A 26,187-nucleotide genomic window follows, 5' to 3' on the forward strand; every position below is an offset into this window, starting at 1 on the left:
TAGGACAGGAGATTTTAATGAGCCCAGTAGTGGGTGGTGTTTTTAATTAAGTGAAAACTTCAAGCCACTCTCCCAAACTTCTGATAGAAATGCAATTTTGTTCAGAATTTGAGATACACTATCAAATTTATGTTAATGTTTTACCTGACTCATTGCCTCAGGGTAGAATTCATCATTTGGCACAAGATAAAAATGTTTTGCGTATGGACATGTTCCCGTAATTATCAAGGGCATGTACATGTATATTTATATACTGGGTATCTTAATGTGTTACTTATACATATATGACATCAAAGTCACTTAAGGATGTTACCGTTCTGTATGCAGGAGCTCCTTCTGCATCTGTTTAAGGGAGCACAGGATAATTTTACCTAAATGACAGAAAACCTGAGAAGAGCAGAGAGAGGCACGCTATCACCGAGTGTCTGATGTGCAGTACAGTAATTCTGGGGGATGGGATGAACAAATCCCTGAATGACTCACAGAATGACTCACAAAAGTAATGACTGTACGACCGGGCAGTGTGTGTGCATGGGATCCTCCTCTGTGGTCAGGAGGTGTAAAATGATGGATGGAGAGTGTCTCCACTGTACTGGTCACTTGAGCCTGCAGGCTCCTAGGATGAGATATTCAGGACAAACATTACCCTTTTTCCATAACTGGGCTAAGGTTTCTTCTCGTGTTTGATAGTCGATAGTAACCTGCCGTTCTTTCACTCCTTCCTTGCATGCCTTTAGACTGAAAAGTGCCGTGGTTGTTGTTTCAGATGCTTGACTGTCTTGGGAGTAGCCCACCCTTTCACACGGTTACAGTTAGCAGGGACCTGCTGCTTTCCATCCCTGTGCGCTTCCCACCCAGCAGAGCCCAGACCTGCGTTTAGCCTGAAGACAGCTGCTGGAGAAAACAAGCAAATTCTTCAGTTAGAGATAAAGTTAAAAGGAATGAGGGCTGCTTAGGGTTGATCTTCTGTACATTGTGAATTCAAAGCACAGGAGGTGCATTGCTCTAAATCAGACTCATATGCTTTTGAAAAAGTCCTGCCTGTGTTAAGTGATGGTTTCTCTTGAGTTAACTGGCCTTCATCTGGGGCAAGCTGGAGCTTGAGTATCACCGAAGACTGAGCTAATGCTGTAGAGATTTAGCTCTCAGCCCACTCGCACACTAGAATTTGCCATTACCTTTCCTTCCCAGGGAGGATCTATCCCTCACCCACCAGCTGAAAGCTGTTCCCAGGTGCCAGAACACCCTCTGATTCCGTGCCAAGTCCCACGCTGTAATTGATTTTCCGTACCTCGGGTGCGTGCTGCAGCTCTCCCCTTGTGCTTCTCAGCCGGCGGGCGAGTGGGCGGGAAGGCAGCATTCTCCCTCACCTGTGGGTTCCTCGGGGCCAAAGCTGATCCCGAAGAGTTATTTAGCCATGCCTGTACAGCTGTGCTACGGCGCCAGCAGAGCTTACCATTTTGAGTCTACATCCACAAATCCTCCATGCTGTGGATCACTAGTAGTGCCCCACAGACTGGCTGTTGATGCTGGGAGGCAGCATACGTCTGGGCAAAACCAACTAGCTCCGTATCTGAGAAGAGCTCAGTGATCCCCATTTGCTCGTGCGATCTGAGTGGTGGCTCTCCAGCGCTGCTGGGCAGAGCCTGTGTGCCCTGCTGGGCTCCGGATGGACCTGGGGGCAGCTGAGAGTCTTGATGGTGTGGATTTGGGACTGCTGCCAGCTTAGGTAGACTTGGAATGAAGCTGCTCGCAACAGAGGAACAGAGCCCATCTGCACTTGCTTGGGACTCAGGGGATGAAGTGGAAGGAGGGACAGGGTCATGGAGGAAAAGACAGCAAGAAAAAAGCAGCCCCAGGCCAGATCAGGGCTTCAGTTGGTGCGGTTCCTGTAGTTAGTCAGGCAATATGTTGGTCAGAACAAGGAATGTCATATGGGAGCCCTGTGAATACAGATGTCTGAAGAGGCATATATCGAGAGTATATCTACTGGAAGATAGTCAATGCTCTTACTGTTAAAATAAAATGAAAAGCATCTGCAGGTCTGTTCCAAACCACCCACCTTCACTCCATGCACACTATCCGTCTCCATGTGCAATTTTTGTCATGTCCAACTGTACTGCTTTGGGCTGGGATAGAGTTAGTTTTCTTCATAGTAGCTGGTATGGTGCTATGTTTTGGATTTGTGACCAAAACAGTGTTGATAACACAGAGATGTTTTCATTACTGCTGAGCAGTGCTTACCCAGAGCCAAGGGCTTTTCTGGTCCTCACCCCACCCCACCAGCGAGCAGGCTGGGGGGGCACAAGGAGTTGGGAGGGGACACAGCCAGGACAGCTGACCCCAACTGACCAGAGGGGTATCCCATGCCATATGACATTGTGATCAGCAATAAAAGCTGCAGGGAAGAAGGAGGAAGGGGGGACGTTCGGAGTGATGGCATTTGTCTTCCCAAGTAACTATTATGCTTGATGGAGCCCTGCTTTCCTGGAGATAGCTAAACACCTGCCTGCTGATGGGAAGGAGAGAATGAATTCCTTGTTTTGCTTTGCTTGTGTGCCTGGCTTTTGCTTTACCTATTAAACTCTCTTTATCTCAACCCACAAGTTTTCTCACTTTCACCCTTCTGATTCTCTTGCCCATCCTGCTGCAGGGGGAGTGAGCAAGTGGCTGGGTGGAACTTAGCTGCTTGCCAGGGTTAAACCATGACGCTAAGCAAGAAATAAGAAGCACTTTACAACAGGCCAGGTGTTCAGCAACTTTAGGATAAAGACTTTCTATAATGGATGGGAGCAAAGACCTTCAGACAAAAATTGCAACATCTGCCTGGCAAACTTGGAGATGTAAAGGGAAGGTTGTTGGGTTTTGGGTTTGTTGGGGTTTTTTTGGGGGGGCAGGGGTCCTGTTTTCTAAATCAAGCCAGTTTCTTTGCTTGAAAGACTTTTCTGCACAAGTGCCTTCCAGATCTGCAGTCCAATGGCAGCTTCTGGTCTAGCAAAAGGAGAAGGGTGGGTAAACGTACAGACTTGACAGAAAGCCCGGTGAAACCATTGAGCTCCCAAGGGAAGCACGGAAGCAGCAGTTTCGCGGGGCAGCTGCAGAGGTGGTGGGAACGGGGAGTACGCAGCAGCCATAAGGGTCCACCAGCAAGTGTGGAGGGGGCAGTTGCACGCTGCAGCAAGGATGGCAAGAATTTACCATAGACACGTGATGTGTCTTGCTGGAGCGTGCCTTGCTCATACAGAGCACCTGCTTCAGCTGACCGCATAGCAAGCATAAGCTCTTGGGTTCAGTCTTGTACAACCCCTGCATTTTCTCATACTCTTACATGCGTTATGCCTGCCACTCATTAGCTGAATTATCCTTAGGATTATAGCAAATCTCTTAACATTCATCTCTGCCTTTGTTTTACTAGACCGTCTGTTTTGATTCTGGGAGCCTGTGTTGTGCAACTGCCCAGCAGTGGCCAGAGGCAGAGCGTTTCTGAAGGACTTGAGGATGCGTACGCAAAACTTCCCTTTTAAAAACTCAGGTCCACCCCTGTTCTCCCACCCAAGAGCCAGCTGGGACCACATTTCATCCAGCCACCAGTCACTGGGGGGGTGACACAGCTGTACCCTAAAAGTCAAGACCTACAGGGCTGTGCGCTGGTGCGCTCGTGGGCGCTTGGAAGCTCGGTGGCCACTTGCGTTCCCCTGCCGTGGGCAGGGGCAGGCAGGACCTGCCCTTTAATCCAAACCCCTTGCATAAGCACAAGCGGCATGGGCAGTCACAGGCAGTGGGAGTGGTGCTGGTCTGTGTTGGAGAGGTTAATGTAGCACTTTGTTTTGAAAAGGTTGGGATGAAATACGGCAACCTCTGCCGGTCTGCTGCGGAGACGAGCACAAACCCTGCTGGCTATGACAGATGTGCCTCTGCACTGGGTGCCTCTGGAGGTGACAGATTGGTTATCTCGTTTCCTTCTGAAAACACAGACCCTCTCTGATGATGGCAAATTCACGTGTTATGGAAATATAATTATTTTTTATTCAGGACTGATAATTGATCCTGCCCCTTTGCCTTTGGGGAAAAAAAAAAGGCAGATATCAACATTTTAGTGACTCTCACATTGTGACAACTGCATCAGAAGACATGGATGACGCTGGTTACTGCTTTCTCTCCTATAAAGGGGACTAATTCTCATTAGAAGTTCTGGGTGTGCGGTGCCCTGTCCCCCAGGACCTTCAGGCAAACAGGAGCATCACGCAGTGGCTCAGCGCAGGATTCCCCATGCCACCCTGCCGCCGCACTGTCCCTCAGGCGGGAGGCTCCCATTCCAGCACAAAAGCCTTGTTTGCTCAGCTCTTGGTCTCCCTGCCGAGCCTGCCAACTAGGCTGCCAGCACTGTGGGTGATTTATGAGGCAGACACATGCCTGCCGCTGAATAGGGATTGCCAACTCCTTGGAGAAAAGCCACATAGCTGCCACCAGCTAGGCGTAACTTTTAGTCATTGGACCCAAGGTGAAAGACTTTGCCCTGAAAGTATCCAGGACACCATCCAGTATCGTTTACTTCTGAATCTGAACAGTCAGGAAAAGTGGTTGGCAATTAAATTCTTAGATAGGTATTAGGTATTACGCCCTGTGCCGGGGAGCACCTCTTGCACTGGGACATGGTTGCCCCTGCCGAGTGCTGCATTTTGTAACTCAGTTGGAAAAGACAGACCCCAATGGAAGTAAAATCACTGGAAGTACAATTAGTAATAAAGGCTGGGCATGAGTTATGCAAATGTCTATCGCTGGTGACATCTGAGCAGACGTAATTGCGATTGGAGGTAGAATTTCTGAAGTTAATCCTCCTGGTGGCTTCCAGACTAATTTGTTAAGGGATTGAGGGAGATTTTCTAAATAAACAATGCACTTGTTGAAGATTATGATAATGCCACTGTTGATCAGATGTGGGCCCTGCCAGAGTTCGGATTTTACTGGCTCCAAGTGACTTGCTGTGTTTATAGCATCCGTGATCAACACAGGCCCGCTCTAGCATTGCTTGGCATTGTCTGGTAAAGAAAAAATGCAGAACATTAATTGCAATGTTAAGCAAATATTTGGGGCGGGGCATGGGGGTACTGCAAATATTGAAAATGTCATTCAGTTAGGAACAACCGGGCATATTTTTCCAGGAAGAAATGCAATTTTGTGGCTCTGCATTTCCAAATGTAAATTCGTAATATCTCTTAAGAAGTGCCAATACAGCTTTTAAAGGCTCTCTCAAGAGTGCAAGGCAGAAAGCATGTTAAAATTCAGCGCTTCCTTTTAAAACCAATCACGTATTCTTAATTAAGACTTAGCCATATTTCTAATTTTATCATTTCCTTATCACCCATCTTATTGTGAATATTTAATATTTAATAGCAGAAGGTACTGCAAGGTTGTAGAGATCAGAGGTGGCACAGTGAGGAGAAGGCAGTGGACAGTGCTAACTTCCAGGAGAGCACTGGTGGTATACTTCACCAGATCATCAATTTGTGCTGGATGCCTTTCCTTCTACGGCATTTTCACGGGATCAAAAGTTCTGCCGTAGCTTAAGCACGGGAAAATTTGCAGGACGCCAAAAACACTGGGAGCATAACCGCAGTCAATTCATTAGCTCTATAATTTTGAGAAGGACTTATCTGTGGTTACCTGCGTAAGTGTGGGGCCTCTTCACAGAGAAAGTTGCCAGGGTTTCTTCAGTTACACGAGGAAGAAAAGCAATTCAAGTGAAAAAGTCACCTTTCTTTGCTAGCCACAACCAAAATTTTTAACCAGCATCCTGAGGGATATGCATGTTTCATTTACTTTTCAACTCAAGAGGTCAAGGAGTTTTTACTGGATTACCAGTATTGTTAGCCAGATGCAGTTTATGATAGTTTTTTCACAACTTTCTTACAAGAACAAAAGTTACTGTATCAACAGATTATTGTGCTTTTTGTTGGGCAGGCTTGTATACTTGTGAAGAATGTCGTAGTAGGTAGTGCTGGAGGCACACATGCAGTATGAGGGTATGAGGAATTTGTAGCTATGCATTTGTACTATTTACCTGTACTATGTATTTTTGGTGCTAGTGGGCGTGGCCATTTAAAAAAACTAGCAATTAAAATTACAAGCAGCTAAAGGAAGGGAAAGAAATTAGATTTTCCATTGCTGAATGCATGCCAGGGTTTTACATTTAAAGTTCAAAATGTTGTTCTAGTCAAACACATAAAATATGTTCCTCGTGTCTGAATGTAAAACACGTCATTTCCTACATGCTCAGAACTCAATTTTTAAAATGCCACAAGAAAAGGTAATCTCTGCAAAAATAGTTCAGTTTATGAGTCATTTCCTGGCATTCTGGCTGAAGATTCAGAGACTCCCATCCTTGCTGAGGCCAAATTCATCCTCTTCCACCCAAATCCAGAGGATCATCAGTGAAAGTCCTAGTCTAGATAAGACCATAGATTTGATATATAGAAACTGAAGCTTGACAATTCTGATGAGAAGTAATATACAATATTGTTAATAGTGAAGGTATATAATCCGCATCATAATCTGCCCACAGTTCAGATGGTATCACTGTCCTTTGAAATCTTTAAATCAAGTCAGTATTTCCCTTCCTAAAGGAAAAATTCAGCTCGGGTGCAAGCCATGTTACTGAGGCAGGACTCACTGGTGATATTCTGTGGTTGTATAAGGCAAAAGGCTGATTAGATGATAACATGAGTCCCTTCCATCTATCAAATGTGGCAGGATCCTGTGGAAACCCATCTCGAGCTCCAGCCTGCAGTATTACAGGTGAGAAGCCAAGAGCCAGGAGGGCAGGAGAAGTGTTGCTGCACACTTGCCCTGTTCTTACGCTCTTCCATGGCATCTACCACTTGCTCAGCAGGACTTTGGTCTGGCCTGTGGCAACCATTTATGTTCTTAACATCTCCTGAAAAGCACTGAAGGGCTGCCTGGCTAATACTTACTTTTTCTTGGTCCTGCTCAGATGTGGTTGTGAAGCCCTTGCAGGTATTTGTGGGTGTAATGGGGTGCAGCTGATCTGCCCTTGCAGAACAGGCACATGTGAGCCTGAACTTTAAAAGCCCCTCCCTGCAATTCCACCGATATTTACTCATGTGGATTTCAATTAGTAGTAATTGGGTTTGTTGATTTTGGGGTTTTTTTTTCTGGTAAAGGGTAAGTGTGAAGTGATTGATATCTGGGAAAGGAAATCAGGATTTGGCGGCGGAGTGACATTCCATTGTCTTGACATGAAATAACAAATAACTCGCCTCTAAATCTCTGTCTCGGGAAATGAAAGTGTAAAGCAGTGAAAGTCATTTGGAGGTCATTGAGATGCAAAGTGTGTCCTTCTCCCCAGCCCTGAGTTGCTCAGCTCTCCGTGACAGCTCCGAGAAATCTCTCAGTGGCTGGGGAAGAGGAGGGCAAGCACATACCCAGTGCCTGGCTCTTTCTCTCCCCCACCTGCTTTTGGAAGTGTTGTTCTCCCAGAGTTTGCAAGCGCCACCTGAAAACAGTCATTGTGGAGGTGATTTTATACGCAAATGCAAACAGTAACTTTTCAGAAACCGTCCCCAGGGTTTTTGCTCTGTGAGTGACAGTAGAGACCGCATCATGTCAAAACCAGCCCGAGCCCCTGCTCTTCTGGAAGCCCCATCCTCGGCAAGGCTGCTCAGCACTTACTCCTCTCACTCCTCCCAGGTTTTTAAAGGCTTGACTTGTGTGCCCAGTTACAGCACTGCCACTTATAGGTCTGCATCCCCCCCACACCTGAGCTGGGTCTCAGCTGCATGGCTTTCCTCATGGTGTGGGGCTCTCAGATCGCCCTGGAGAACGTGGCACCCGACGGTGCTCCTTAAGCCCAGGTTCACTCAAGCCATCTAACACCTCCACGCCAGGAAACTCCTCGGAGGTTTAATGGCACCTCCCTAAATGGTGATTTTTAGCTCCTCCTGAGGGCTAAGGAGATGCAAGGGACCTCCAGGAGAGCTGGCAGAGTCTGAATGGCCATGGGCTCACCATAAGGCCCTGAGGACGGTGTTTGAAGGTTGTGCTGTGCAGCACAGCCTGGCAGGGCTTCTGCAAAGCCAGCGGAGTCATTGAAATGGCACCTCAGGAATTCGGTGCGAGTTCTTTGAAGTGCACTGTTATCTCCATTTAATCACGCAGTAAATCTACAGTAGCTCACTGACTTGCAGTAACTTTTCAGGTATTTTGCATCTGTCTGTGTAGTGAGGGGAAGCAGCACTACGCAATTACCTGGCCACGCAGGGGTCTGTGTGAACCAAGAGACCCTCACAAAGATCCAGCCATGGAGGGGGTAGCCCACAGAGCAGCGTGGGATTCCTGGATTTTATAGACCCAGTTGCGTCCCCATCACCCACACTGAGCAGCAGTTTGCTTGGCAAGGTGTCACCAGGGCTGAGTCCAAGGAGGAGTTAGTTGCTGTGAATAAGTGCCATGTTGTACTATTTGTCGGTATTTCTTGGACTCTGACAGCAATAACGTTTGCATCCTGGATGCAAAATTAAGTTGTAAAACATAGAAGATTTATATAAAGCCAAAAATATTTGAGAGTGGTACTTTGGCAGATAGATAGGGACAAATGGCAAAGGGAGAAGGGTTTGCTCAATTGGGAGAGGAGAGCACGTGAAGGAGAACAACGATGCTCTTCCAGCATCCTTCACGTGCTCTCCTCTTCCAATTCTCCAAGGATGCTGGAAGAGCATCCTGGTTGGTGGAAGGGTTGGTAGAAGGCAGGGAGGCAGAAAAAGTGTTCAGAGGGCAGGAGAGGGCAGGGAGAAGGTGCACCAGCCACAGGGGCAGATCAGAGGGGAGGAGAGGGCTGCAGAGGGTGGACAAGGGGACCTGCAGCAGCAGAGCACCATGATGAGTGGTGTCTCCCATGCAGAAAGCTGGATGTTTTCTTGAGGAGTGGGCATGGTCTCTCGGCAGCCAAAACAGGTCCTTCTTGCTGTGACACTGATTCAGCATCAAAGAGCTGAGAAGCATCTGGGAATACAAATTTGAGGATAAGATTTCCATTTGCAAGCAGGGAAAACTCATTCTTCCCATCAGCACTACAGCAGCCTTTGCCAAAATTAGTCAAATCCAAGAATATACCCTTTGCAGGATCTGGATGATACTTATTAAGATACTGGTCACGCTCTGTGGAGGGAAGGAGCATGTCTGGATGCTGTGTATGTGTAACCATGGCTTTTCACAGCCTCACCATGCCATTGCCGCATGGTAGGACAGGAGGGCTGTTCCCCATCTCTGCCCTACCAGTGTAACAGCAGCAGCTATTTGGGCAGCGCTGTTCACACGTGCCAGGTCTCATAGCTGTGCCGAAAGTCTCCTGCTTTGAATATCAAAGTTTAGCCTCTGGTTGTGGCCGTGAAGGAGATAATAAATCAGGCTAGTAAAACTCGCTTGACTTTGTGGCCCAGGCTGGATCCTGATGATTGTTTTTTTCAGGGAGTTTGTCTAGGAAAAGGAACTGGTCTGGTGGCTTTTCAGGATTTGCATTTTTGACTCACTGATGGGAAGCTTTTTGCTTTTCCTTTTCACTGTCACAGTCTCTCATGTTTCTCTACAGACTTGAGCCAAGTTTATATAAAGAAATGCCATTAAAATATTCAGGGAATAAAGGGGATACATACATCAAAGGTGTAAGGGGGTTATGTGAAGTGATTTGTCCTGCCTTTCCCTAGTGACTAATCAGGATGTGTAAAAGGTTCTCAGTTCTTCACACCGCCTTATTTTAAAGGTGCACTGGAAAGCTGTAGGGGGAAACTTTAAAAAGCAGAGATTAACATTGATGGTTTCTCTAATCTGGCCTAATTTGGAGTTTCCCGATTGATCAGAACAGTCTGCAAATCCATGCCATGGTGCTCAGCTTCTCCGGCATTTCCTAGTCTCTCCCCCTGGGACTGCAAGCACAGTGCTTTCCCCGTTTGTTTTTTCCTGTTTATTTATTTATTTTCCTTGCGGGGGGCCAGGCTCCGGCCGCTCGCCCAAGGAGATCACCGCCGCTGTGGGCTCTTAATGAGCTTTTTGACCACTGAAGCAGCACAGCATCGCCTGGGAATCAGAGGGGATTTCTCCCTTCCCCGCGTCAGATAGCAGAGCAGAGGCCGGCGGGTTAACGAAGGAGCCAGGGCGGCTGGCAGGCTGCCTAATGAGCACCAGGGAACTGGTGAGGGGGGACCCCGGCGGCGGCCAGAGCCCCAGCAGCAGCCTCCAGCGGGACCCGATGCCAGTTGCTCCATTTTTTCCCATTATTGCTGTAGCTGGAAGCATTAGAAAGCAAAGAGCCCCAAAGGGTATGAATGTGAGGCGTTTTCCATCCAGCATTTTTGGGGATGGTGGGGTCTGAACCAGCACATTAACAATGCAGAGGAGTGCTTTTTTTGTTTTAAAAATAACTAGGAAACAGATTCTTTTTAACCTTTAACCACTCCAAACAGTCAATAAATCATTAGCTACTGATTAACAAAAACAGAAGGGTAACTTATTGTCCGGTAAGCAAACTCTTGGAAGCACTGAAAGGCTGGCACTGACTTCAGGATAGCTTTTCTTTTTACACATTTGCACTTTTTAATAAAGACAAACAAACCAAGCTCTGCATGTTAAGCTATGCCACACAAAGCATTTTGCTAAAAGACCAACCTTCTAAAATATATTTTTAATGTGTACAGTGAGCTGAGCAAATGCTGTATTTACAATATGCAACGTTTTATCTGTCCCCCAAGAAAACAGGTCTCCTCATGCCAAGCATAACGAAGTGGGTTGTGTCTCCTCTGCAAGCGTTCCCAGTTTGTGTTCTCAAAATCTTGGGCATACTTACAGTCTGCTGCTGAATTGTCTCCTCAGCTCCTTCAAAAGACTCAATGGGGTGGCTAAAGCAGGCGGAAGTCCTCATGGCCGAGGTTCAGACTGGAGAGCACAGCTTTCAGTTTGAGTTCAGGGAATATCTGTGGTGTTGGAACACTCTCCTGTGGCTGACCAAAACCACTCTCCCTTTCCATCTGTGCGAAAAGTCAACTGGCAGTTTTTTATCTAAGAATGGAAGTCGGAAAAAGGTGTTTCTGGTGGAAGAGATGTTTGTGGGACCTTTGGAAAAGCCCTATTATCTTGCAGATTAACTAATAAAAGGGTGAGATCCAGGAGTCTGAGTGTCACCACTGCTGCTGATTGACTAAACAAACATTTGCGCTTTGTAGTATTACTATTACATGTACAGTATCTAGTCTGGTTTAATTCAATATAAGTCTACCAAAGATTGGACTATTTGCTTAAACCTCTCCAACGACTTTGCATCGTGACTTCTGAAAATAGTAGTGTTCATAATGTAAAAATATAACGGTTAAGTATTTAAGACAAGGCTTCCATTGTCCGTTAATCTGTATGTCTTTTCTGTTCACTGTGCATCGTTAGACCATCTGTGTCTTTAATAAGTAACTGTGTGGGCTCTCACAGTTTAAATATTTATTTCAAAATAATAGAGGATCCAAATGAAACTGAGATACATGAGAATATCCATGTCTGATGTTTTAAGTGGAATGGGAGTAATTTGTGCAGTAGTTTTGCGAACTAAAAAACAGATGTGTTTTGATGACTTTCTCTCCTCTATCTGGTCTCCATTTATAAAACACAAGTTCACAGATTAAGCTTCTGAGGGTTTTACATGCACCTGGGAGAATCTACATGTGTTTCTTTCTGTTCAAGTTGTGGGGAGAAGTCCAAACAGTTCATTGCTCCATACTTGGGTTTCACGAAAATCAGATTTGGCATCGCTAGTAAAATACCTTCACAGTGGCATTCTCTCACTGCAACCTGAGAAAGTCACTGCAGGCGGCCAAAGGCAGTTACATGCACCTCTGCAGCTTGAGAAGGTCACTTCTCCGTCACCACTGAGGACAGTAGATGAGTCTCACTGTTAACTCTGCTACAGTCAGAAAGGGAGCTGCAGTTTTCAAAAGACATCCTAGTCGACTGTCATTCCCGCAATTGCAGTCTGCCTGTGACTCTGTCTGGGCAAGGGAGAACGTCATGGGTTAGACGCGAGATTTGAGATTGTCCACCCATAGATCAGAACCACTCATCTTCTTTGTGAAAGCTCAGTGAGGCAAAGTTAAGTTTCATGACATTGGGTACAATTTTAGGTACTAATTGCCATTATTTGAGGAACATAAATGTGGTTTGTCTGGTTTTACAGATAGAGAGAAAGGTAGGTGGCTTCTCTCACGTGTGGATCCTGAGTCAGGGCTGCTTCTTTCTCTTCTCCAAGTGACTCTGTATGTGATTATACCGAGAAAACATAAGGGTCAGTACAACGAACACAATGTACTTTAATATGGTGTGCACACAAAGTTTGAAGAATCACTGTGTGATGGTGATAATACACTGCAACACTCAGGACTGCTTTTTTTCCCTTTCTTTTTGAGTTCAAGATGAATCCATGTCTTTCATAGTTTGTTTAAGGGAGACCAAGCTCTCTCTCTGGCACTGTTTGGTACCTCTTCTTGCACTCACTTTTACAGCATGTGGTCTTTGAAGTTTGAATCCCGACCTCTTTCTGGACAAGCACTAAGTAAAAAGGCAGCCTTTGGGCTTAGGCAGCACAAGGTAAATTTTCAGCCCCATGAGCAGGAACTCAGTTACATGACTTGCATTACCATTAATGGGGGTCATGCTGGTAAATTCCTGTACACCACATTGCACATTTACTCACGAGTGCAGAATTGGCACAGCTAATGAAACTTGCCTTTCGGGTAGCATGGTGTTTCAGGAGATGAGTCTGACAGGCAGAAAGGACTGTTAAGTACCCAGATGAAAGTCTGGCTTTTAACTCCTTGAACATCTTTCCAGAAAATAATAGTGTGAATTAATGCTGGTTAGTGTTAGCTGTTCCTACTGTTAGGGATCAGTCTTGCTCCAGTAGGATTCCACAGAGGCAAAGATCATGCCTGAAATGTAAATGTGTGTGCTATCATTTAGTGTTGGCAATTCACTTTCTTGTGTATTTTCCAGGTGCTACTTACTGTTATTTATTTTCTTTCAAACGTAGGCCAGTCCTCTGCTAACGCCAGCTTTTATAATCACAAAGAAATTAAGTTCTTTTTTCTAATTTTTGCCCCTGCTACTTTCCCAAAGATGACCCCTTCTATGGCTGAGAATCACCTGGAGATTTCCAGCCTACATTACTCGTGGGCATCTTATACCCATTTGTTCCTGTACTGTCTCCATTGCAATGATAGCGTCTTCTGATTTCCAAACCCCTTCCCCAGCCTTTACTTTGCTAGGCTAAACACGCCAAGTCCATTTTGCCTGTTAGGTAAGGCAAGCTTTCCCTTGCCCTGGCTGTGGTTCTGTGCATCTACTCTAGTTGGAAGTTATTTCTAATAAATGAAACCAAAATTGCCCACAATATTCTATCCTGTTCAGTGTCATAAAACTTCCCTCATACCCATCATTGCAATGACCCACTGTTGTATTGCGTTTTTTACCTTTTAATTACACCATGGTTCATAATTGTTTTGTAGTCAATTAATAGGGGTTTTTTTCTTATTTTTCATCATTCATAGGGGATGATGTCTGAGCCTGCAATAGGAATTCTTGTCATTAGATCCCAAGTTTCATATTGTGTGATTAATTCTCTTTCTTGCACTCAGCTATTCAAAGTGATTCTTTTTTTAATCTATGATGCTCCAAATATACTTTGCATCACCAGCAAACTATATTTAGTATTAACCAAAATATTAAATGAATATAATCAGTTTCATGATTCAATTCTGAAGGAACTCCTAACTTAAGCTCCCTCTGTTCCAGTCTCTTATTTATTTCACATTATTTCAGTTATAAAATATTCCCTGTGCTAGGTGCTAAGATGAGTAGTGTGGTACTTGCCACATATAAGAGAAAAAAGAGTCCATGTCAGAAAATCTCTCTTTCCTTTCCCGGCAACATATTCTTCCATTTGGGGAAAAGCCTGTTCTGTCAAGTGAGCCTTTTAACATGGTCAGAAAATCACTACGTGTTTGAACTAAGTATGGTTTGAACTGCCTCTTTTGAATGGTCTCTTTTCATTCACCGGAATTTTCCATTTCTTATTCATCAGCTTATGGTTCTGTATGGTCATCAGAGCTGAAGAGATGCCAGAGATCTGCACTGCAATGAACAGTCAACATCTAGAGAACCACTTTGCAGTTTCTATGTTAAATAAAAGTAGAAAAAAAATCAATTTACCACTGCAGCTAGTTGACTGTGAAGGAGCAGCTGCAAACTGCTGAGTCTCATCAGGTTGCAATCTTGATTAACATTAGGCAGATCCCCCCTGCTGCGAGAATAAATACCCTGCCTTTGTCAAGGCTCCCATGTAAGAAACAATAGGTTATTTCAGTGAAGCACAAGAACATAAATGTTAATCGAATCATTCCTCCAAATGAGTAGAAGTAGCACCCAGAATGTAAACATTTTAATTTTGGAAGGGAAGGTCTGCCTGTCGGTTGGTTAATTTCCTATGTATTTTTTCACTTACTTTGAAAAGCTGCTCACGAACATTGCCATCATTGCATACAATAACATTTTCAGCACTGCAAATATGTATGCTTCCTGTCTTTCCAAGCTAGGCAGTGGCAAAGTCCAGGGAGTATCGGAAAAAATAAAATCTGCCTTACTATCACTCAAGAGAGGTCAAAACCTTATACTGTATAACTACCAAACTCTGTGATCACATTAGTTCTTGTTAGAGGAAATGGAAAATACTTTCCAACTGGAATTGACACCAGGAAACATATTTTTTAAATGTTTTTTATACATTGGGATAATTACCCTTAGAAATAAATCTGTATCTCTTTACAGATGATGAAAGTAGCTTTAGGTGTTTTAACAAATTTATGTGTGTACAAGCAAAACAGAAAGAACAGGCATTTATCCCCTTACTGCTTCCTTGTTTGCTGTGCAAATAAGGGATTTCAGTACGCAGTTGAGCAATATGTTTTAAAGCGAGCATACAGCAAACTACAGTGTGGTGCACAGCCATCTTCCATTTTCGTATGGTTACAACTATTTTTCATCAACACATCACAAAAATGTCTCTTGGCTTTCAGTTGTGCTGCGTGTCTGGTCAGATCTGGTGCCTTCACTCCTGTGGGGTGTCCCTTTGACCATAGAGGAACGGCAGCAAAGCCAGGGGAGTTCAGCTCATTGCTTCTCTTGTACCCATGAAGTCCTCAGATCCTGCACCAGTGGTAGATTAGGACTCCATAGCTCTCTGAACACTCAACATGGAAAACAGTTTTCTTACAGGATTTGCTAGTTCTTCACTGAGGCTGCTATGCTGCTGTTTATATGTGCACTCTTTTTTAATAGTCATGATGCACTTCTCCACTGGAGGAATCTGTCTCTTGAGTTTCTGCATAGCAGATATCTGGTGTCAGTCACACTGGGGTACGTCTCATCAGTTATGAAATTAGTGGAGATGAAGGATGTGTTTGCGGTGGAGGCGCAGAAGTTTGGTGGTTGGGGTTGGATTCCCGGTGGTCCCATAGGCTTTCCTGTCTGTCGGGATCACTGATTTTCCCCAGTTGTTGGTAGGTGCTGAAGTGGGGAGAACGACAGCTGCTAGCGGGGTAATTAGCTGAGTGAGCCATTAACAGTGGAGGTGTGAAGCTGAGAGTGATAATTGTAGTTTTGTGGCCCACTTCAGCAGGGCACATTGTGACTGGGTGGGCAGGAGTTTCCTACTGCCTGGGTCAAGCCAGAGATGAGGGAAAACAGGAGCATTTATTGCCACTCTAAAACACACTTTCTTCCCACGTTCCGTGCACCACCCGTGGTGTCAGTCTGCATGCCTGGACCAAAGCAGCTGCATGAGCAAGCTCAGATCCATCCATTATTTTTGATTGTCCAACTCCACAGGTCACTAATCTCTCTTCTCGTGTGACTAGAAACCAGGGGCTTCTCAGCCAGCTCAGCAATGGGCAGTGGTTTTGTGTGAACCTCGATCTTGTAGCTGGAACAAGCAGTCTTCATCTGAGCTCCCTCTCAGTCATCAGACAACCTTTCACTACAGCCTTTATAGGCTGTATATATATCAAGGCCAGGTCGGATGGGGCTTTTGAGCAACCTGGTCTAGTGGAAGGTGTCCCTGCCCGTGGCAGGGGGGTTGGAACTAGATGATCTTTAAGGTCCCTTCCAACCCAAACCATTCTGTCATTCTATGATTCTATGAACCTGCACTCAGTTTCTGGTGGCCCTGACAGAGTACCCCCATCAGAGAAAATTTGATTTAAGCCTTTAGCCTCACTTGTGGTATTATATCATTTTATGGTTTTCTGTCTTTGGGCAGAAACAATGTTAAAATTCAAGTGACTTCATTCACTTGAGGTGAAGAGTTGCAAAATGAGCAGAATTTATTAGAGTTTGATGTGCAGAAGTAAGAAAACACCTCTTTGAAGTGATTTGGGCCAAAGTGGTTCAGCAGTGGAAAAGACCAAAGCCACTTCTGACCATGCTGTATATCACACTGGGCGTGTGTGGACTTTCTTTGAAGTCATCCATTGGGTTTTTTTCTTGCCTAGATGTTGTAGGTCAACTTAACTTCTGCTATTTTGTTTACATATTTTATTTTAGCCACTTTTGGGGGTAGGAAGAAGTATGTTGTTGAGCTGGCTGAACCAGCATTTAAATCCCATGTGTGCGTAGCACTGTATGACATGTGTCATTTATTTCTTGAAGCCCAACATTGGGCGATTAGGAATTCCCCATGGGCCTTCTGGAGAGAAGGTGGCCGTGGTGACTGTAGACGACTGTGACACAGCAGTGGCTGTGCGCTTTGGGAGCCTCATTGGAAACTACACCTGCGCTGCCCAGGGGACTCAGACCGGCTCAAAGAAGTAAGGATTCCCTACATTTGCATTTTCCACTCATTCTTTTCTTCCAGGGGAGAGTCAGCAGTGTGTGATTAACCACTAAGCAAATTAAGCTGGAAAAGCAGATATGATTTAACAAGAAAAAGTAACAAGGTTTAATTTGGTAGATGGAATTTATTGGAGGCTACTGCAAGTGTCAGTACACTGGGTGGAATGCACAGTTTTGTGTAAATACAGACATATGCCCAAATTACTTGTAAAATGCAAAAAAAAAAAAGACCTGGAGGTCAGTGTGGATAGCCCCCAAGAAGCATCTACCCAGTATGAAAACGTAGAGAGAGGGGCAAATAAAATGTTAGACTTTATTAATTAAGGGAATGACTGAAGAGCTTATTACTTCCATCATTTAAGTTAAAAGTCCTATCTTAAAGGAGGTAGAAATAAAGGAGATACAGAAAAGGCCACTGAAAATCATTAAGTATGAAAAAACTTTCCTGTGAGGGAAGACCAAAAAAGATTACTACTGTTGAGTTTAAAGAAGAGATGGACAGGAAGCAACATAGCGGGAATATAAAGTAACGAGTGATAGCAGAAAGACCATTGAGATACATGTGCTGCTCTAAAATCCCAAGGGAAGCGGGCACCATAAAAATTAGGGCTAATTCAAACTGATGAGATGATATACTTTTCACATAGTGTGGAGTCATTCAGTGAAACCTGCATCCACTAAATGTTATTAAGACTAAGATCTTCGGAGGATTTAAAAAGGGTTAGCACTGTATAATAATTAAGTCATTATATCAAAATCTACAGCATCTCAACCCTTGTGCTGAGGAGCATAAGCCAGCCCCTGGGCAACTGGAGTCAGAAAGAAGTGCCCTGCGGCTGCACATTTTTCCATAATTTTCATTTTCTTCTTCATATTGGCGACTGTTAGGGATAGGTCATTGGATTCTGTATGCGTATGACAGCTCCTAAGTTAAAAGTTATGGTGTTTCTGGAAGGTCCTTTGATTACAAGCTCTGGAAGTGCTGATGTAGCAGAGGGAAGTGCCTGGCAACACGGGTAGACTAAACAGCTCAAATGTGCTTATGGAAGCAGTAAGATAAAGAACAAACCAAAACAAACCATATGCAAGAAATGATGAGCTTTTCTTCGTTTCTTCAGATCTTTGGACCTAACTGGCCCTCTACTCCTTGGCGGTGTCCCAAACTTGCCTGAAGATTTCCCGGTGCACAACAGGCAGTTTATCGGCTGCATGAGGAACCTCTCTATCGACAGCAAGCCGATCGACATGGCTAGTTTCATCGCCAACAATGGCACTCTGCCAGGTATGAGCAACTACCGCCTCAAAAGTCAACACAAGAAAGCTCTCTGCTGTAGCTGTGTGTGTGTAACAGGGCTTAGGATGTCGAAGGGGCCAGCACTGGGAGGAACCCCAGGAAGAGGCAGGGGACAGAGGAGTCTGAAACAGCCCCTGTCCCCCTGTTAGCACCACTGAATGCGAAGCGTTTGCCCCAGGCCATGTGGCAGGGGCTGGAGGTGCTGCTGGGCATTGTGCTGCCACTGCGTCACCGGCACGGCTGCATCCAGACCTCGTTTGTTTGAGCAAGGTGCAGCCCACGCCTGTGCCAGGGACACAATAGCCCGTGGCACAGCGCACACTTACAGGATTAAGCAGCACACAGGAAAGGACCGGGCTTGTTTAGACCTTCTGCATTGCTGTGAGTTTCACCCAGGAATTTACTCCTAAATGAACTTTTCCTCCTTTTTTTTTTAACTACCTTTTAAATGTCACTTTGCTCTGAAAGCCAGTGGGATTAGTTAATGAAAAAGACAACGTTTTTAATGACTTCTTCATAAATTATGTTTGTTCTGTAAATTAAATTCTGCAATCCTCCAAATCTGAAACCTGCTTCATGAAGCAGCCTGTTGGAGGTTCTGATTTGGTTTCCAGCCCTTGGATCCCTGATCAGGATTAGTTCTGGTGTACAAAATGTTCTCTATCATCATCAAACTGGCTCTTGCACACAAGAATGGCAAGTCCCTTCCTTCCACACTGCTGAAGGTACGTGTAAGAGCTAAATTGCAGTTCTTAGGTATGTTGCATCGATCATGGATTAAGAAGGGAGTCGTAGCATAAGCTTCAAATTGCCTTTTTGTCTTGGAGCACTTTTTTAACAATTATGTCTCTAATATTAGTTAAACACAAGGTTTTATCTTATGGAAATATACATCAGGAGGCCATGAAGTGTTTTCTTTAGGATGGATATTTTTTTCCTCATTTGGAAACATGTTTCCGTATAGTTTAAAACTATGATGTATAGTAGTGTTACTCCACTGTGTAACACTGCACATCGGCTTTCCCTGGTTAGTGTCTCAGTTAGATGAGAGTAAGTTGCAAACAGTGGTGCTGAGTCACAGCACCAGTTGATCTGCCTTTCTCCAGCAGTGGATGCCAGGGGAAGAGTATAAAAACAGGGCGAGCATGCAGTGATATTTCCCCAAAATTTTCTCTTAGTCCCCAGAGACTTACAGCTCAGTGACTGTATTTAATAGCCTTTGATAGATTTGTCTTTATGAATTTGACACTTGCTCAGCTCACGTAAACTTTTGCCATCCACATTTTGCTTCACTGACTTCAGGATATTAAAAAAAACCCCAAACCTATAATGGTCATGTCTTCTTTTTACACAAAAACTCAGATACAATCATTCAGAGCCTTTTTCTTGTTAAAACCATGCAAAGTAACCATGTTCCTGAATTTCAGGCTGTGCAGCGCAGAGGAACTACTGTGAAACCAACTGGTGCCAGAATGGAGGCACATGCGTCAACAAGTGGAACACATACATCTGTGAGTGCCCTGTACGCTACGGAGGGAAAAACTGCGAGCAAGGTAGGATACAAGGACCTCTTCATGCGTAGTCATGTGTGCACGTTTCATTACCTGTCATTGACATCTCATAGCACGTATGTCAAACTATGACACTTAAGGGATAGGTAACAGAAGATTGCAATTAAGACTGAAAGTTACCCATTATCTATTTGAAATAATTTTAGAGATCACCTATGTAGTAAATATGATAGCTGACATACTGTCATGAATAACTGCAGCTTTTGTTGATTTACTTACATAAGCAAAGTAGTTCCACAGAACTTGGCAGTATTTAGTAATTTGTTTATAGTAAAAATGCCTGATCCTAAGCCCCTTTAAATCAGTGGAAAGAATCCCGCTGACTTTATTGGGCCTTGACTCAAACCAGGGATGAATGTGGAGTTTTAATCACCATTTTCTTGGCAAGTAGGCACTCTCTGCTGAGTACGAGCACTTCCAGTTTTATTGGGTTTTCCTTTGATTGAACACAATGTGCGTGTATGTGTAAAACTTCATTAAAGGATGAGGAAGGAGCAGCAGGTGTGTTATAGGACATGAAGAACTTGCAGTTAGTTTCTTGCCAAAGAAGCGAGGAGTCATCTGCATGAGGGGTCCTGTGGGGTCACTGCAGCAGTGGGCTGCCTGCTCTACGGTGGCATCTCCACATCTAGTGGAGGGTTGCTCATTTGGAGTCTTCTTGAAGGCTTCCAGGAAGGAAAACCTGCTTAAACTACGCAAGGCTTCCCTAGAAACAGAAGGCCAAATTCTGGCCTCTGATGCACATGTGGTAGGTCTTCGTTTCTGCTATTCCCCTGTGACACTTAGCTCAGAATAGTTCGCAGTATGATCAAGGATTTTTGTTGCGGACACATATTTAGCTAACGGTCGCAAAAGCATTCCAGACGCCTTTAGAAGGCCTTGAACAGAATAAACAAGAAGACAAAAAAAGAAAGATGCCAATTAGAAGAACACAGGTGCACATTCCAAGATAAAGGGAACTTGGCACGAAGAACCTCAATTCAGCAGTTTATCTTGACCAATTAGGCTGAGACAAGTTTCGCGTGTTTTAGTTAGTATAACCAATTGTGTCCTATGTTTATGCGTGTGTACAGAGTTAGTATAACCAATTATATTTTAGCTTATGGCGTGTGGACAGCTGATGTTTAGCTTGACAAGGTATATAAGCACGCTATTTGGGCAATAAAGGGAGAACAACTTTAACCGTATCGGTGTCTGGTTGTTACTCGGCTCACGTCTCCAGATGGTTCCCTGCAACAGATTTTGTTCTTTTGATGTATCTACCCCAAACCAGACATTCTTGATTACTCTCATCAGGGTGTGGACCCTGGAACAGCAGGTCTCCAAGCTGAGGTGCACACACCACAGCGATTTGCAAACCACTTTAGCACAGTATACCTCAGCCTGGACCAGATCTAGGTGGTGGCAACGGCTGTCCCCTTGCCTGAGAAGCAGCAGCTTAGGAGGAGAGGACACATAGTTAAGTTTTGGACTTGGAAATAAGGGTCTGCAGGGTGAGGGACAGGGGAAAGGAACGATGGAGGCCAGTTCCTTTGTTCCACCTCATGCAGAGCCCAGAGCTGCTATTACTGTCCCTAGCAAGGTACCTGCTTTCTGTAGCAGCTCCTCAAATATTTTGAGCTCCCCAGGTTTGTATGAAGATCTAATTTTTCCATGTGTCTTATGTCAAGTATCTTTGTCAGTGAAGTTCTGGTGTTTTCTTCATGATAGGCTGGTCTCTGTGGTACAAACCAACACTGATGTCTCCTGAGAGAGTGCCAGGGCCCAACTCTGGTGTGACCTGTACTGGGGTAAATGGGGAGTAGTGCTGTCACATGCAAAGACTGTCCTTCTCTCTGTCTTTATCTTAGTTTTGAAATGGAATTTCAAAATTCGATCAAAGGTGTGTTTTACTCATAATTTTCTTATCCCAAACTCAAGACCAAAACATGAAGTTTGGGATTTAGAAAATTACCTCAGAACTGCCCTGTAGCCATCATTGGAAACTCATTTTAAGTTCAGGTAATACAGATGACGACAATCACAGCATCCCTGTCTCCCCCCACTCCCGTGGTCTCCTCTGCCTCCAGTGCTGTGCATTCCTGCATGTCCCCTTTGTCATTTGGTAACCCCATGTTCTTGCTGATGCCTCAGTTTGTGGGGTTTTTTTATAGTTTGAGGGCAGCAGGCTACTTGCTTCTTTGATGATATTTGTGGGGCAAAGTACCCCTAAGGAAATATTGCAAGCTAAGAAAGAAATTAATTTTTCTGAAATGTGACCAAAGATTTCAGGATCCTGAAGTTAAAGTCAGGAGGAATCACTGATATACAATACTCCTGGCTTTCACATTGCTCATTTGAGTGCTCAGATATGATCCTAACAGCATTAGCTATTATTAGGCAGCTATTTTTTTAAAAAGTCTTAGCTAGAATATTTGCATTCTTGTGTAGGAGTGATTGACTGATGCATTTCTTCAATCCCATTGGCAGTGCTGGATCTGCTTCAGGCTCACAGAGGACAAAGACTTTGGCAGGTTAAAAATCCAACTTTTTTGATTGCCGGCCCTTCAGAAACTCCAGGATCTGGTCTGCACTAGTGAGGATGGGGTGTTTTACCTTCACTACCCTCCTAGGACCTGCTAACTCTCCGTCTGGCAGCTGCCATCTTCCTCTGCTGACATATAGAAGGGAGATAAAATTAGGGAGAAATGAGTTCCACCTTTGTTGTAGTTTAATTCTTTTAAAAATTGAGATATTGCAACGCTGTGAAGAAGATCTAGCAGCCATGCCTGACTCACTCTTGGATGGCTAACATCATTGTGCTAGCCTTGAGCTGAACACCACAGGTTTGCACCAAAACATAAGCTGTCACATGTCCTACACCCAAACTGCAGGTGACATCCCAGTGTTGTCAATGTGTTTCCCCAGGCCCTCTGTCTCTACAGTGAATAGCCCTCAGGTTTTTCTGACAGCCTTTTGAATGTAGGAGTCTCTTAAAAGTGTATGTAGATACACAGGCAGCGCTTCAAAGTGACAAACCCTGAGAAAACAATTAGTTTGCATCACTGCATCGCAGATGGCAGGGAGATGCTGTGCTTGGAAGCACATGCGCTTGCCTCTGTGGTGCCACGGGTGGTCAGGTCCCATCTGGGTACATTGGCCACCAGCCCCTCCATGGAGACCCCTGGTCCCAGGCATGGGGAAGGGCTGGGGGGAGGAGAGAGGTCAGAAGGGGCTGACGGATGGGGATTTCTGTTTTACTAGCAGGGGAAGGTGCACCCTGGCCCCAGGGAAGGGAGGGGAGTTGGGAGGAGGTGTGGGAAGAGAATGGTATTTGCAAGCACAGAAAGTCACCGCTGGTGAGAAAAGGAAGAAGGTGGCTAATTGCCATGCCAGTCCAGTTCTCCCAGGAGCCGAGCCGAAACGTTTGCGAACAGCGTTCCCAGCCTCCACCAGGTGGGAAGCCTGCAAGGTTTGCATCCTGGCTCCACTCTCTAGAGGCAGGCGGACTTAAAAATCTCAGCAATGGTCTAGAAAACCACTAGCAAAGAAGTTGGAAGTTGAGGTTGTTGTGAAGGTCGTCAGGGTAGAGGAGGAAGGAGAGGGCTGACTATTGCACATGTGGCACAGGAGGAAATTATCCTGCTCAACAGAAATGTCCTGGTTACTTTTATGTTGACGTGGTGCAGTGTGGGCTGACGAATCGTGCCCTGGCCCAGACAGCCAGAGCTTGAGCACTGGATTCAAGTTTTAAGGAAGCTGGGGACATCTATGTCTGGTGGCAAACCATTTTAAATTGCTGTCTGGGTTTCAAGAGCAGGCTGAGCTTCAGTTGTTCCACCATATGCCCCTGCTAGCATTCACAGAGGACCAAGTGTGACTGCAAAGGAGAGATCACAGCCTGAAGCAGGAGGGAGTATGGTTGCCCTTTGGGGCTGCCTGCACTTACCCCGGGGTGGGGTGGTTGGGTAACCACACCGTAGAGAAGGGCAAGTCAAGTTACACCTCTGGCTTGGCTAGTGGTAGTCCACTAGTCACTGACATCTGGTTTCTCACAAATAGGGAGCTGAAGAGCTTGCACTTTCCTCCAACCCCTGCATTCCCCCTCCGCCAGCCTTTCCGTTTATAGAGACCAGCAAGGCAGACATAGCAGAATTTGGGGTTTGGGTTTTTTCCTCAAAAAAATGCAACTTCACATCAACCTGACTCCATCTTCTGCTATGATGTCATCCCTCTACCTTTTTCTAAGGACTTGCCATTTTATAGTAACATGTATGCATTTGTATATACATGATCTCTCCTACTACAAGAAAATCCAGAAGAGTCAGCAGGTATGGTAGTGTGGAGCAGAAGGGGAAGGAGACTGTTAAGGCCTGTCATCTCACTGACCATCCACATGGGCTCAGCGCATGACGAGATACAAGGCTGGGTGCCAATCTGCGGTGGTTGTAGCCAGTCTCTAAGGCCTGCTTCCACTTGCAAAAAGCTGCCGTGAACTTCACCATCATGCCTGTGAGTGAGGACATCAGGCAGGGGCTGACTGCAGATCCCACTAGAAGGTGCCACACGTGGTGGAAGTGCCATATGAGGTGCTGCAAACAGCACAGAGCTCCCACAGCTTAATTTGTGCTTCTCATCAGTGGGATCAACTAATCCATGGTACTATAGCTCCTGTTACCTGAGATAACTACTTTAAAAGTCCAAAGGGTGGATGTTCCCCTGTTTTCCATCAGCAGAGTGCTTTCCATTGAAGGCTGTCATTGGTGTCTGCTTGTAGGAGCTGTGTTCATGCAAGGTCAGAGAGGAGGGCAACTCTTCAGCTGTCACCTTGAGATATTTTAGGCAAATGATTTAGGCAATTCCACACAAACTTTCTCCCTGTGAAAGGGCTGCGTAGCTGAAACAGCTGAATAATCTGGCCCTGGAGTATTTATGAATTAATATTTCCTGTTGCCTCCCAGTCTTTTCCTCTGTGTTTAATCTGTTAATTAGAAGCAGGTAATCAAGGATATGTTGAAAACATCTGCAGCAACTGTTGCCCTCATACTTCCTGCTGTGTCCGCCCACTCATCAGCAAAACTGTATCAGCAGAAATCCTGAGCTTACCTTTCTAGGAACATCTCTCACCTGTGTAATGCCATAGCGGTGTGGAGGTGCTGCCTTTGAGTGCAGGCAGCAAAACAAGGTGCCCACCCCACAACAAGGGTAGGTTGTGAATTTACAGTGTTATCAGCTGCTTCACAGTAACTCGCCTAAAGCGGCTCTTACACCATAGTAGTTTAAAAATACCAAAATGGAAGAGGGACTAGCTACCTTGTGCCATCACCACAACATAGCGTCATTTCTCCTCTTAACCTTTGTCCTGAAGGATATCAACTCTTTCTCTCCTGTCTTTTGATTTACAGCAATGCCTTCTCCTCAGCGTTTCAGTGGTGAAAGCATTATCATTTGGAGTGACCTTGACATTACCATCTCTGTGCCATGGTACATCGGGCTGATGTTCAGAACCCGGAAAGTCAATGGCATGTTAATGCAAGCCAATGCAGGGGCTGCATCCAAGATCAACATTCAGGTAAAAATGTGGCTGCCTTTGATTAGAAAAGCATTAAGAAATTCTCCCCCATCAGTGGATATGGCCACATGAACTACATAGCTTCATCCGCCCAGCTAAATGCACATCAATAAATACGAACGATTTCTTCAGCCTTTTACAGAGATCAAAAGATCAGTGCTCAAAAGATCATTGTAAAATTCAGATTCGTTGATTTAAGATTTTTTTTTTAAACAGAGGTAGTAGTGTGCATTAATATAGATGCAAAAAATGTGCCTTGTGATTGGTTTGGGAGTTTTTTGCCAGCAGGGTAAGTTAGAGTCTGAATGTCCGAAGTTATACGAGGAGTTATTGCAAGTGTTCCCTTCTTTACTGTTTGAGCTTTTTTCCCTTTTGGGTTGTCTTAGGAAACATTACCATCTTGCCCTCTGCCCCCTTCCGCATCAAATACAAATACATAGCAAAAAATAGACATGGTATTTTTTTCAACAGATACTCAACAACTACGTGCAGTTTGAAGTGTACAGTGGCCTGAGCCAGGTTGCTAGTTTGAAGATGAGCCAGTTGCGAGTCAGTGATGGGGAATGGCATCATTTATTAATAGAGCTGAAGAGTGCTAAAGATGGTAAAGACATCAAGTACCTCGCTGTCATGTCCTTGGACTATGGGATGTACCAGGTAAGGCAGCATCATAACTTTGTCGCTAAGCACTACAGAAATGTTTTTAGGAGAAAGTAGGATAAAGGACTGTGGTCAAAGACTTATGCTGTGAGCCATGTTCTGCAACAATTTGTGCCTAATGAAGTTATATTAATGTTTTACACCTAGTGATAAGATATCTTACGAACAAGTCTGTAAAA

The 26,187-nt window shown here is 44.8% G+C and overlaps 1 protein-coding gene across 1 annotated transcript in view; it reads left to right on the plus strand.

Moving 5' to 3' along the window:
- CELSR1 (cadherin EGF LAG seven-pass G-type receptor 1) overlaps window positions 1-26,187 on the plus strand; it is a 178,337-nt gene that overhangs the window by 106,535 nt on the left and 45,615 nt on the right. Inside the window, exons 6-10 of the mRNA XM_052790173.1 lie at window positions 16,750-16,907; window positions 18,051-18,214; window positions 19,654-19,779; window positions 25,182-25,348; window positions 25,820-26,005. Of these exons, the coding sequence (XP_052646133.1) occupies window positions 16,750-16,907; window positions 18,051-18,214; window positions 19,654-19,779; window positions 25,182-25,348; window positions 25,820-26,005 (801 nt within the window). The remainder of the gene's footprint in view (window positions 1-16,749; window positions 16,908-18,050; window positions 18,215-19,653; window positions 19,780-25,181; window positions 25,349-25,819; window positions 26,006-26,187) is intronic.

Source organism: Harpia harpyja, chromosome 6 (genome assembly GCF_026419915.1).
Source record: "Harpia harpyja isolate bHarHar1 chromosome 6, bHarHar1 primary haplotype, whole genome shotgun sequence".
NCBI lineage: Eukaryota > Metazoa > Chordata > Aves > Accipitriformes > Accipitridae > Harpia > Harpia harpyja.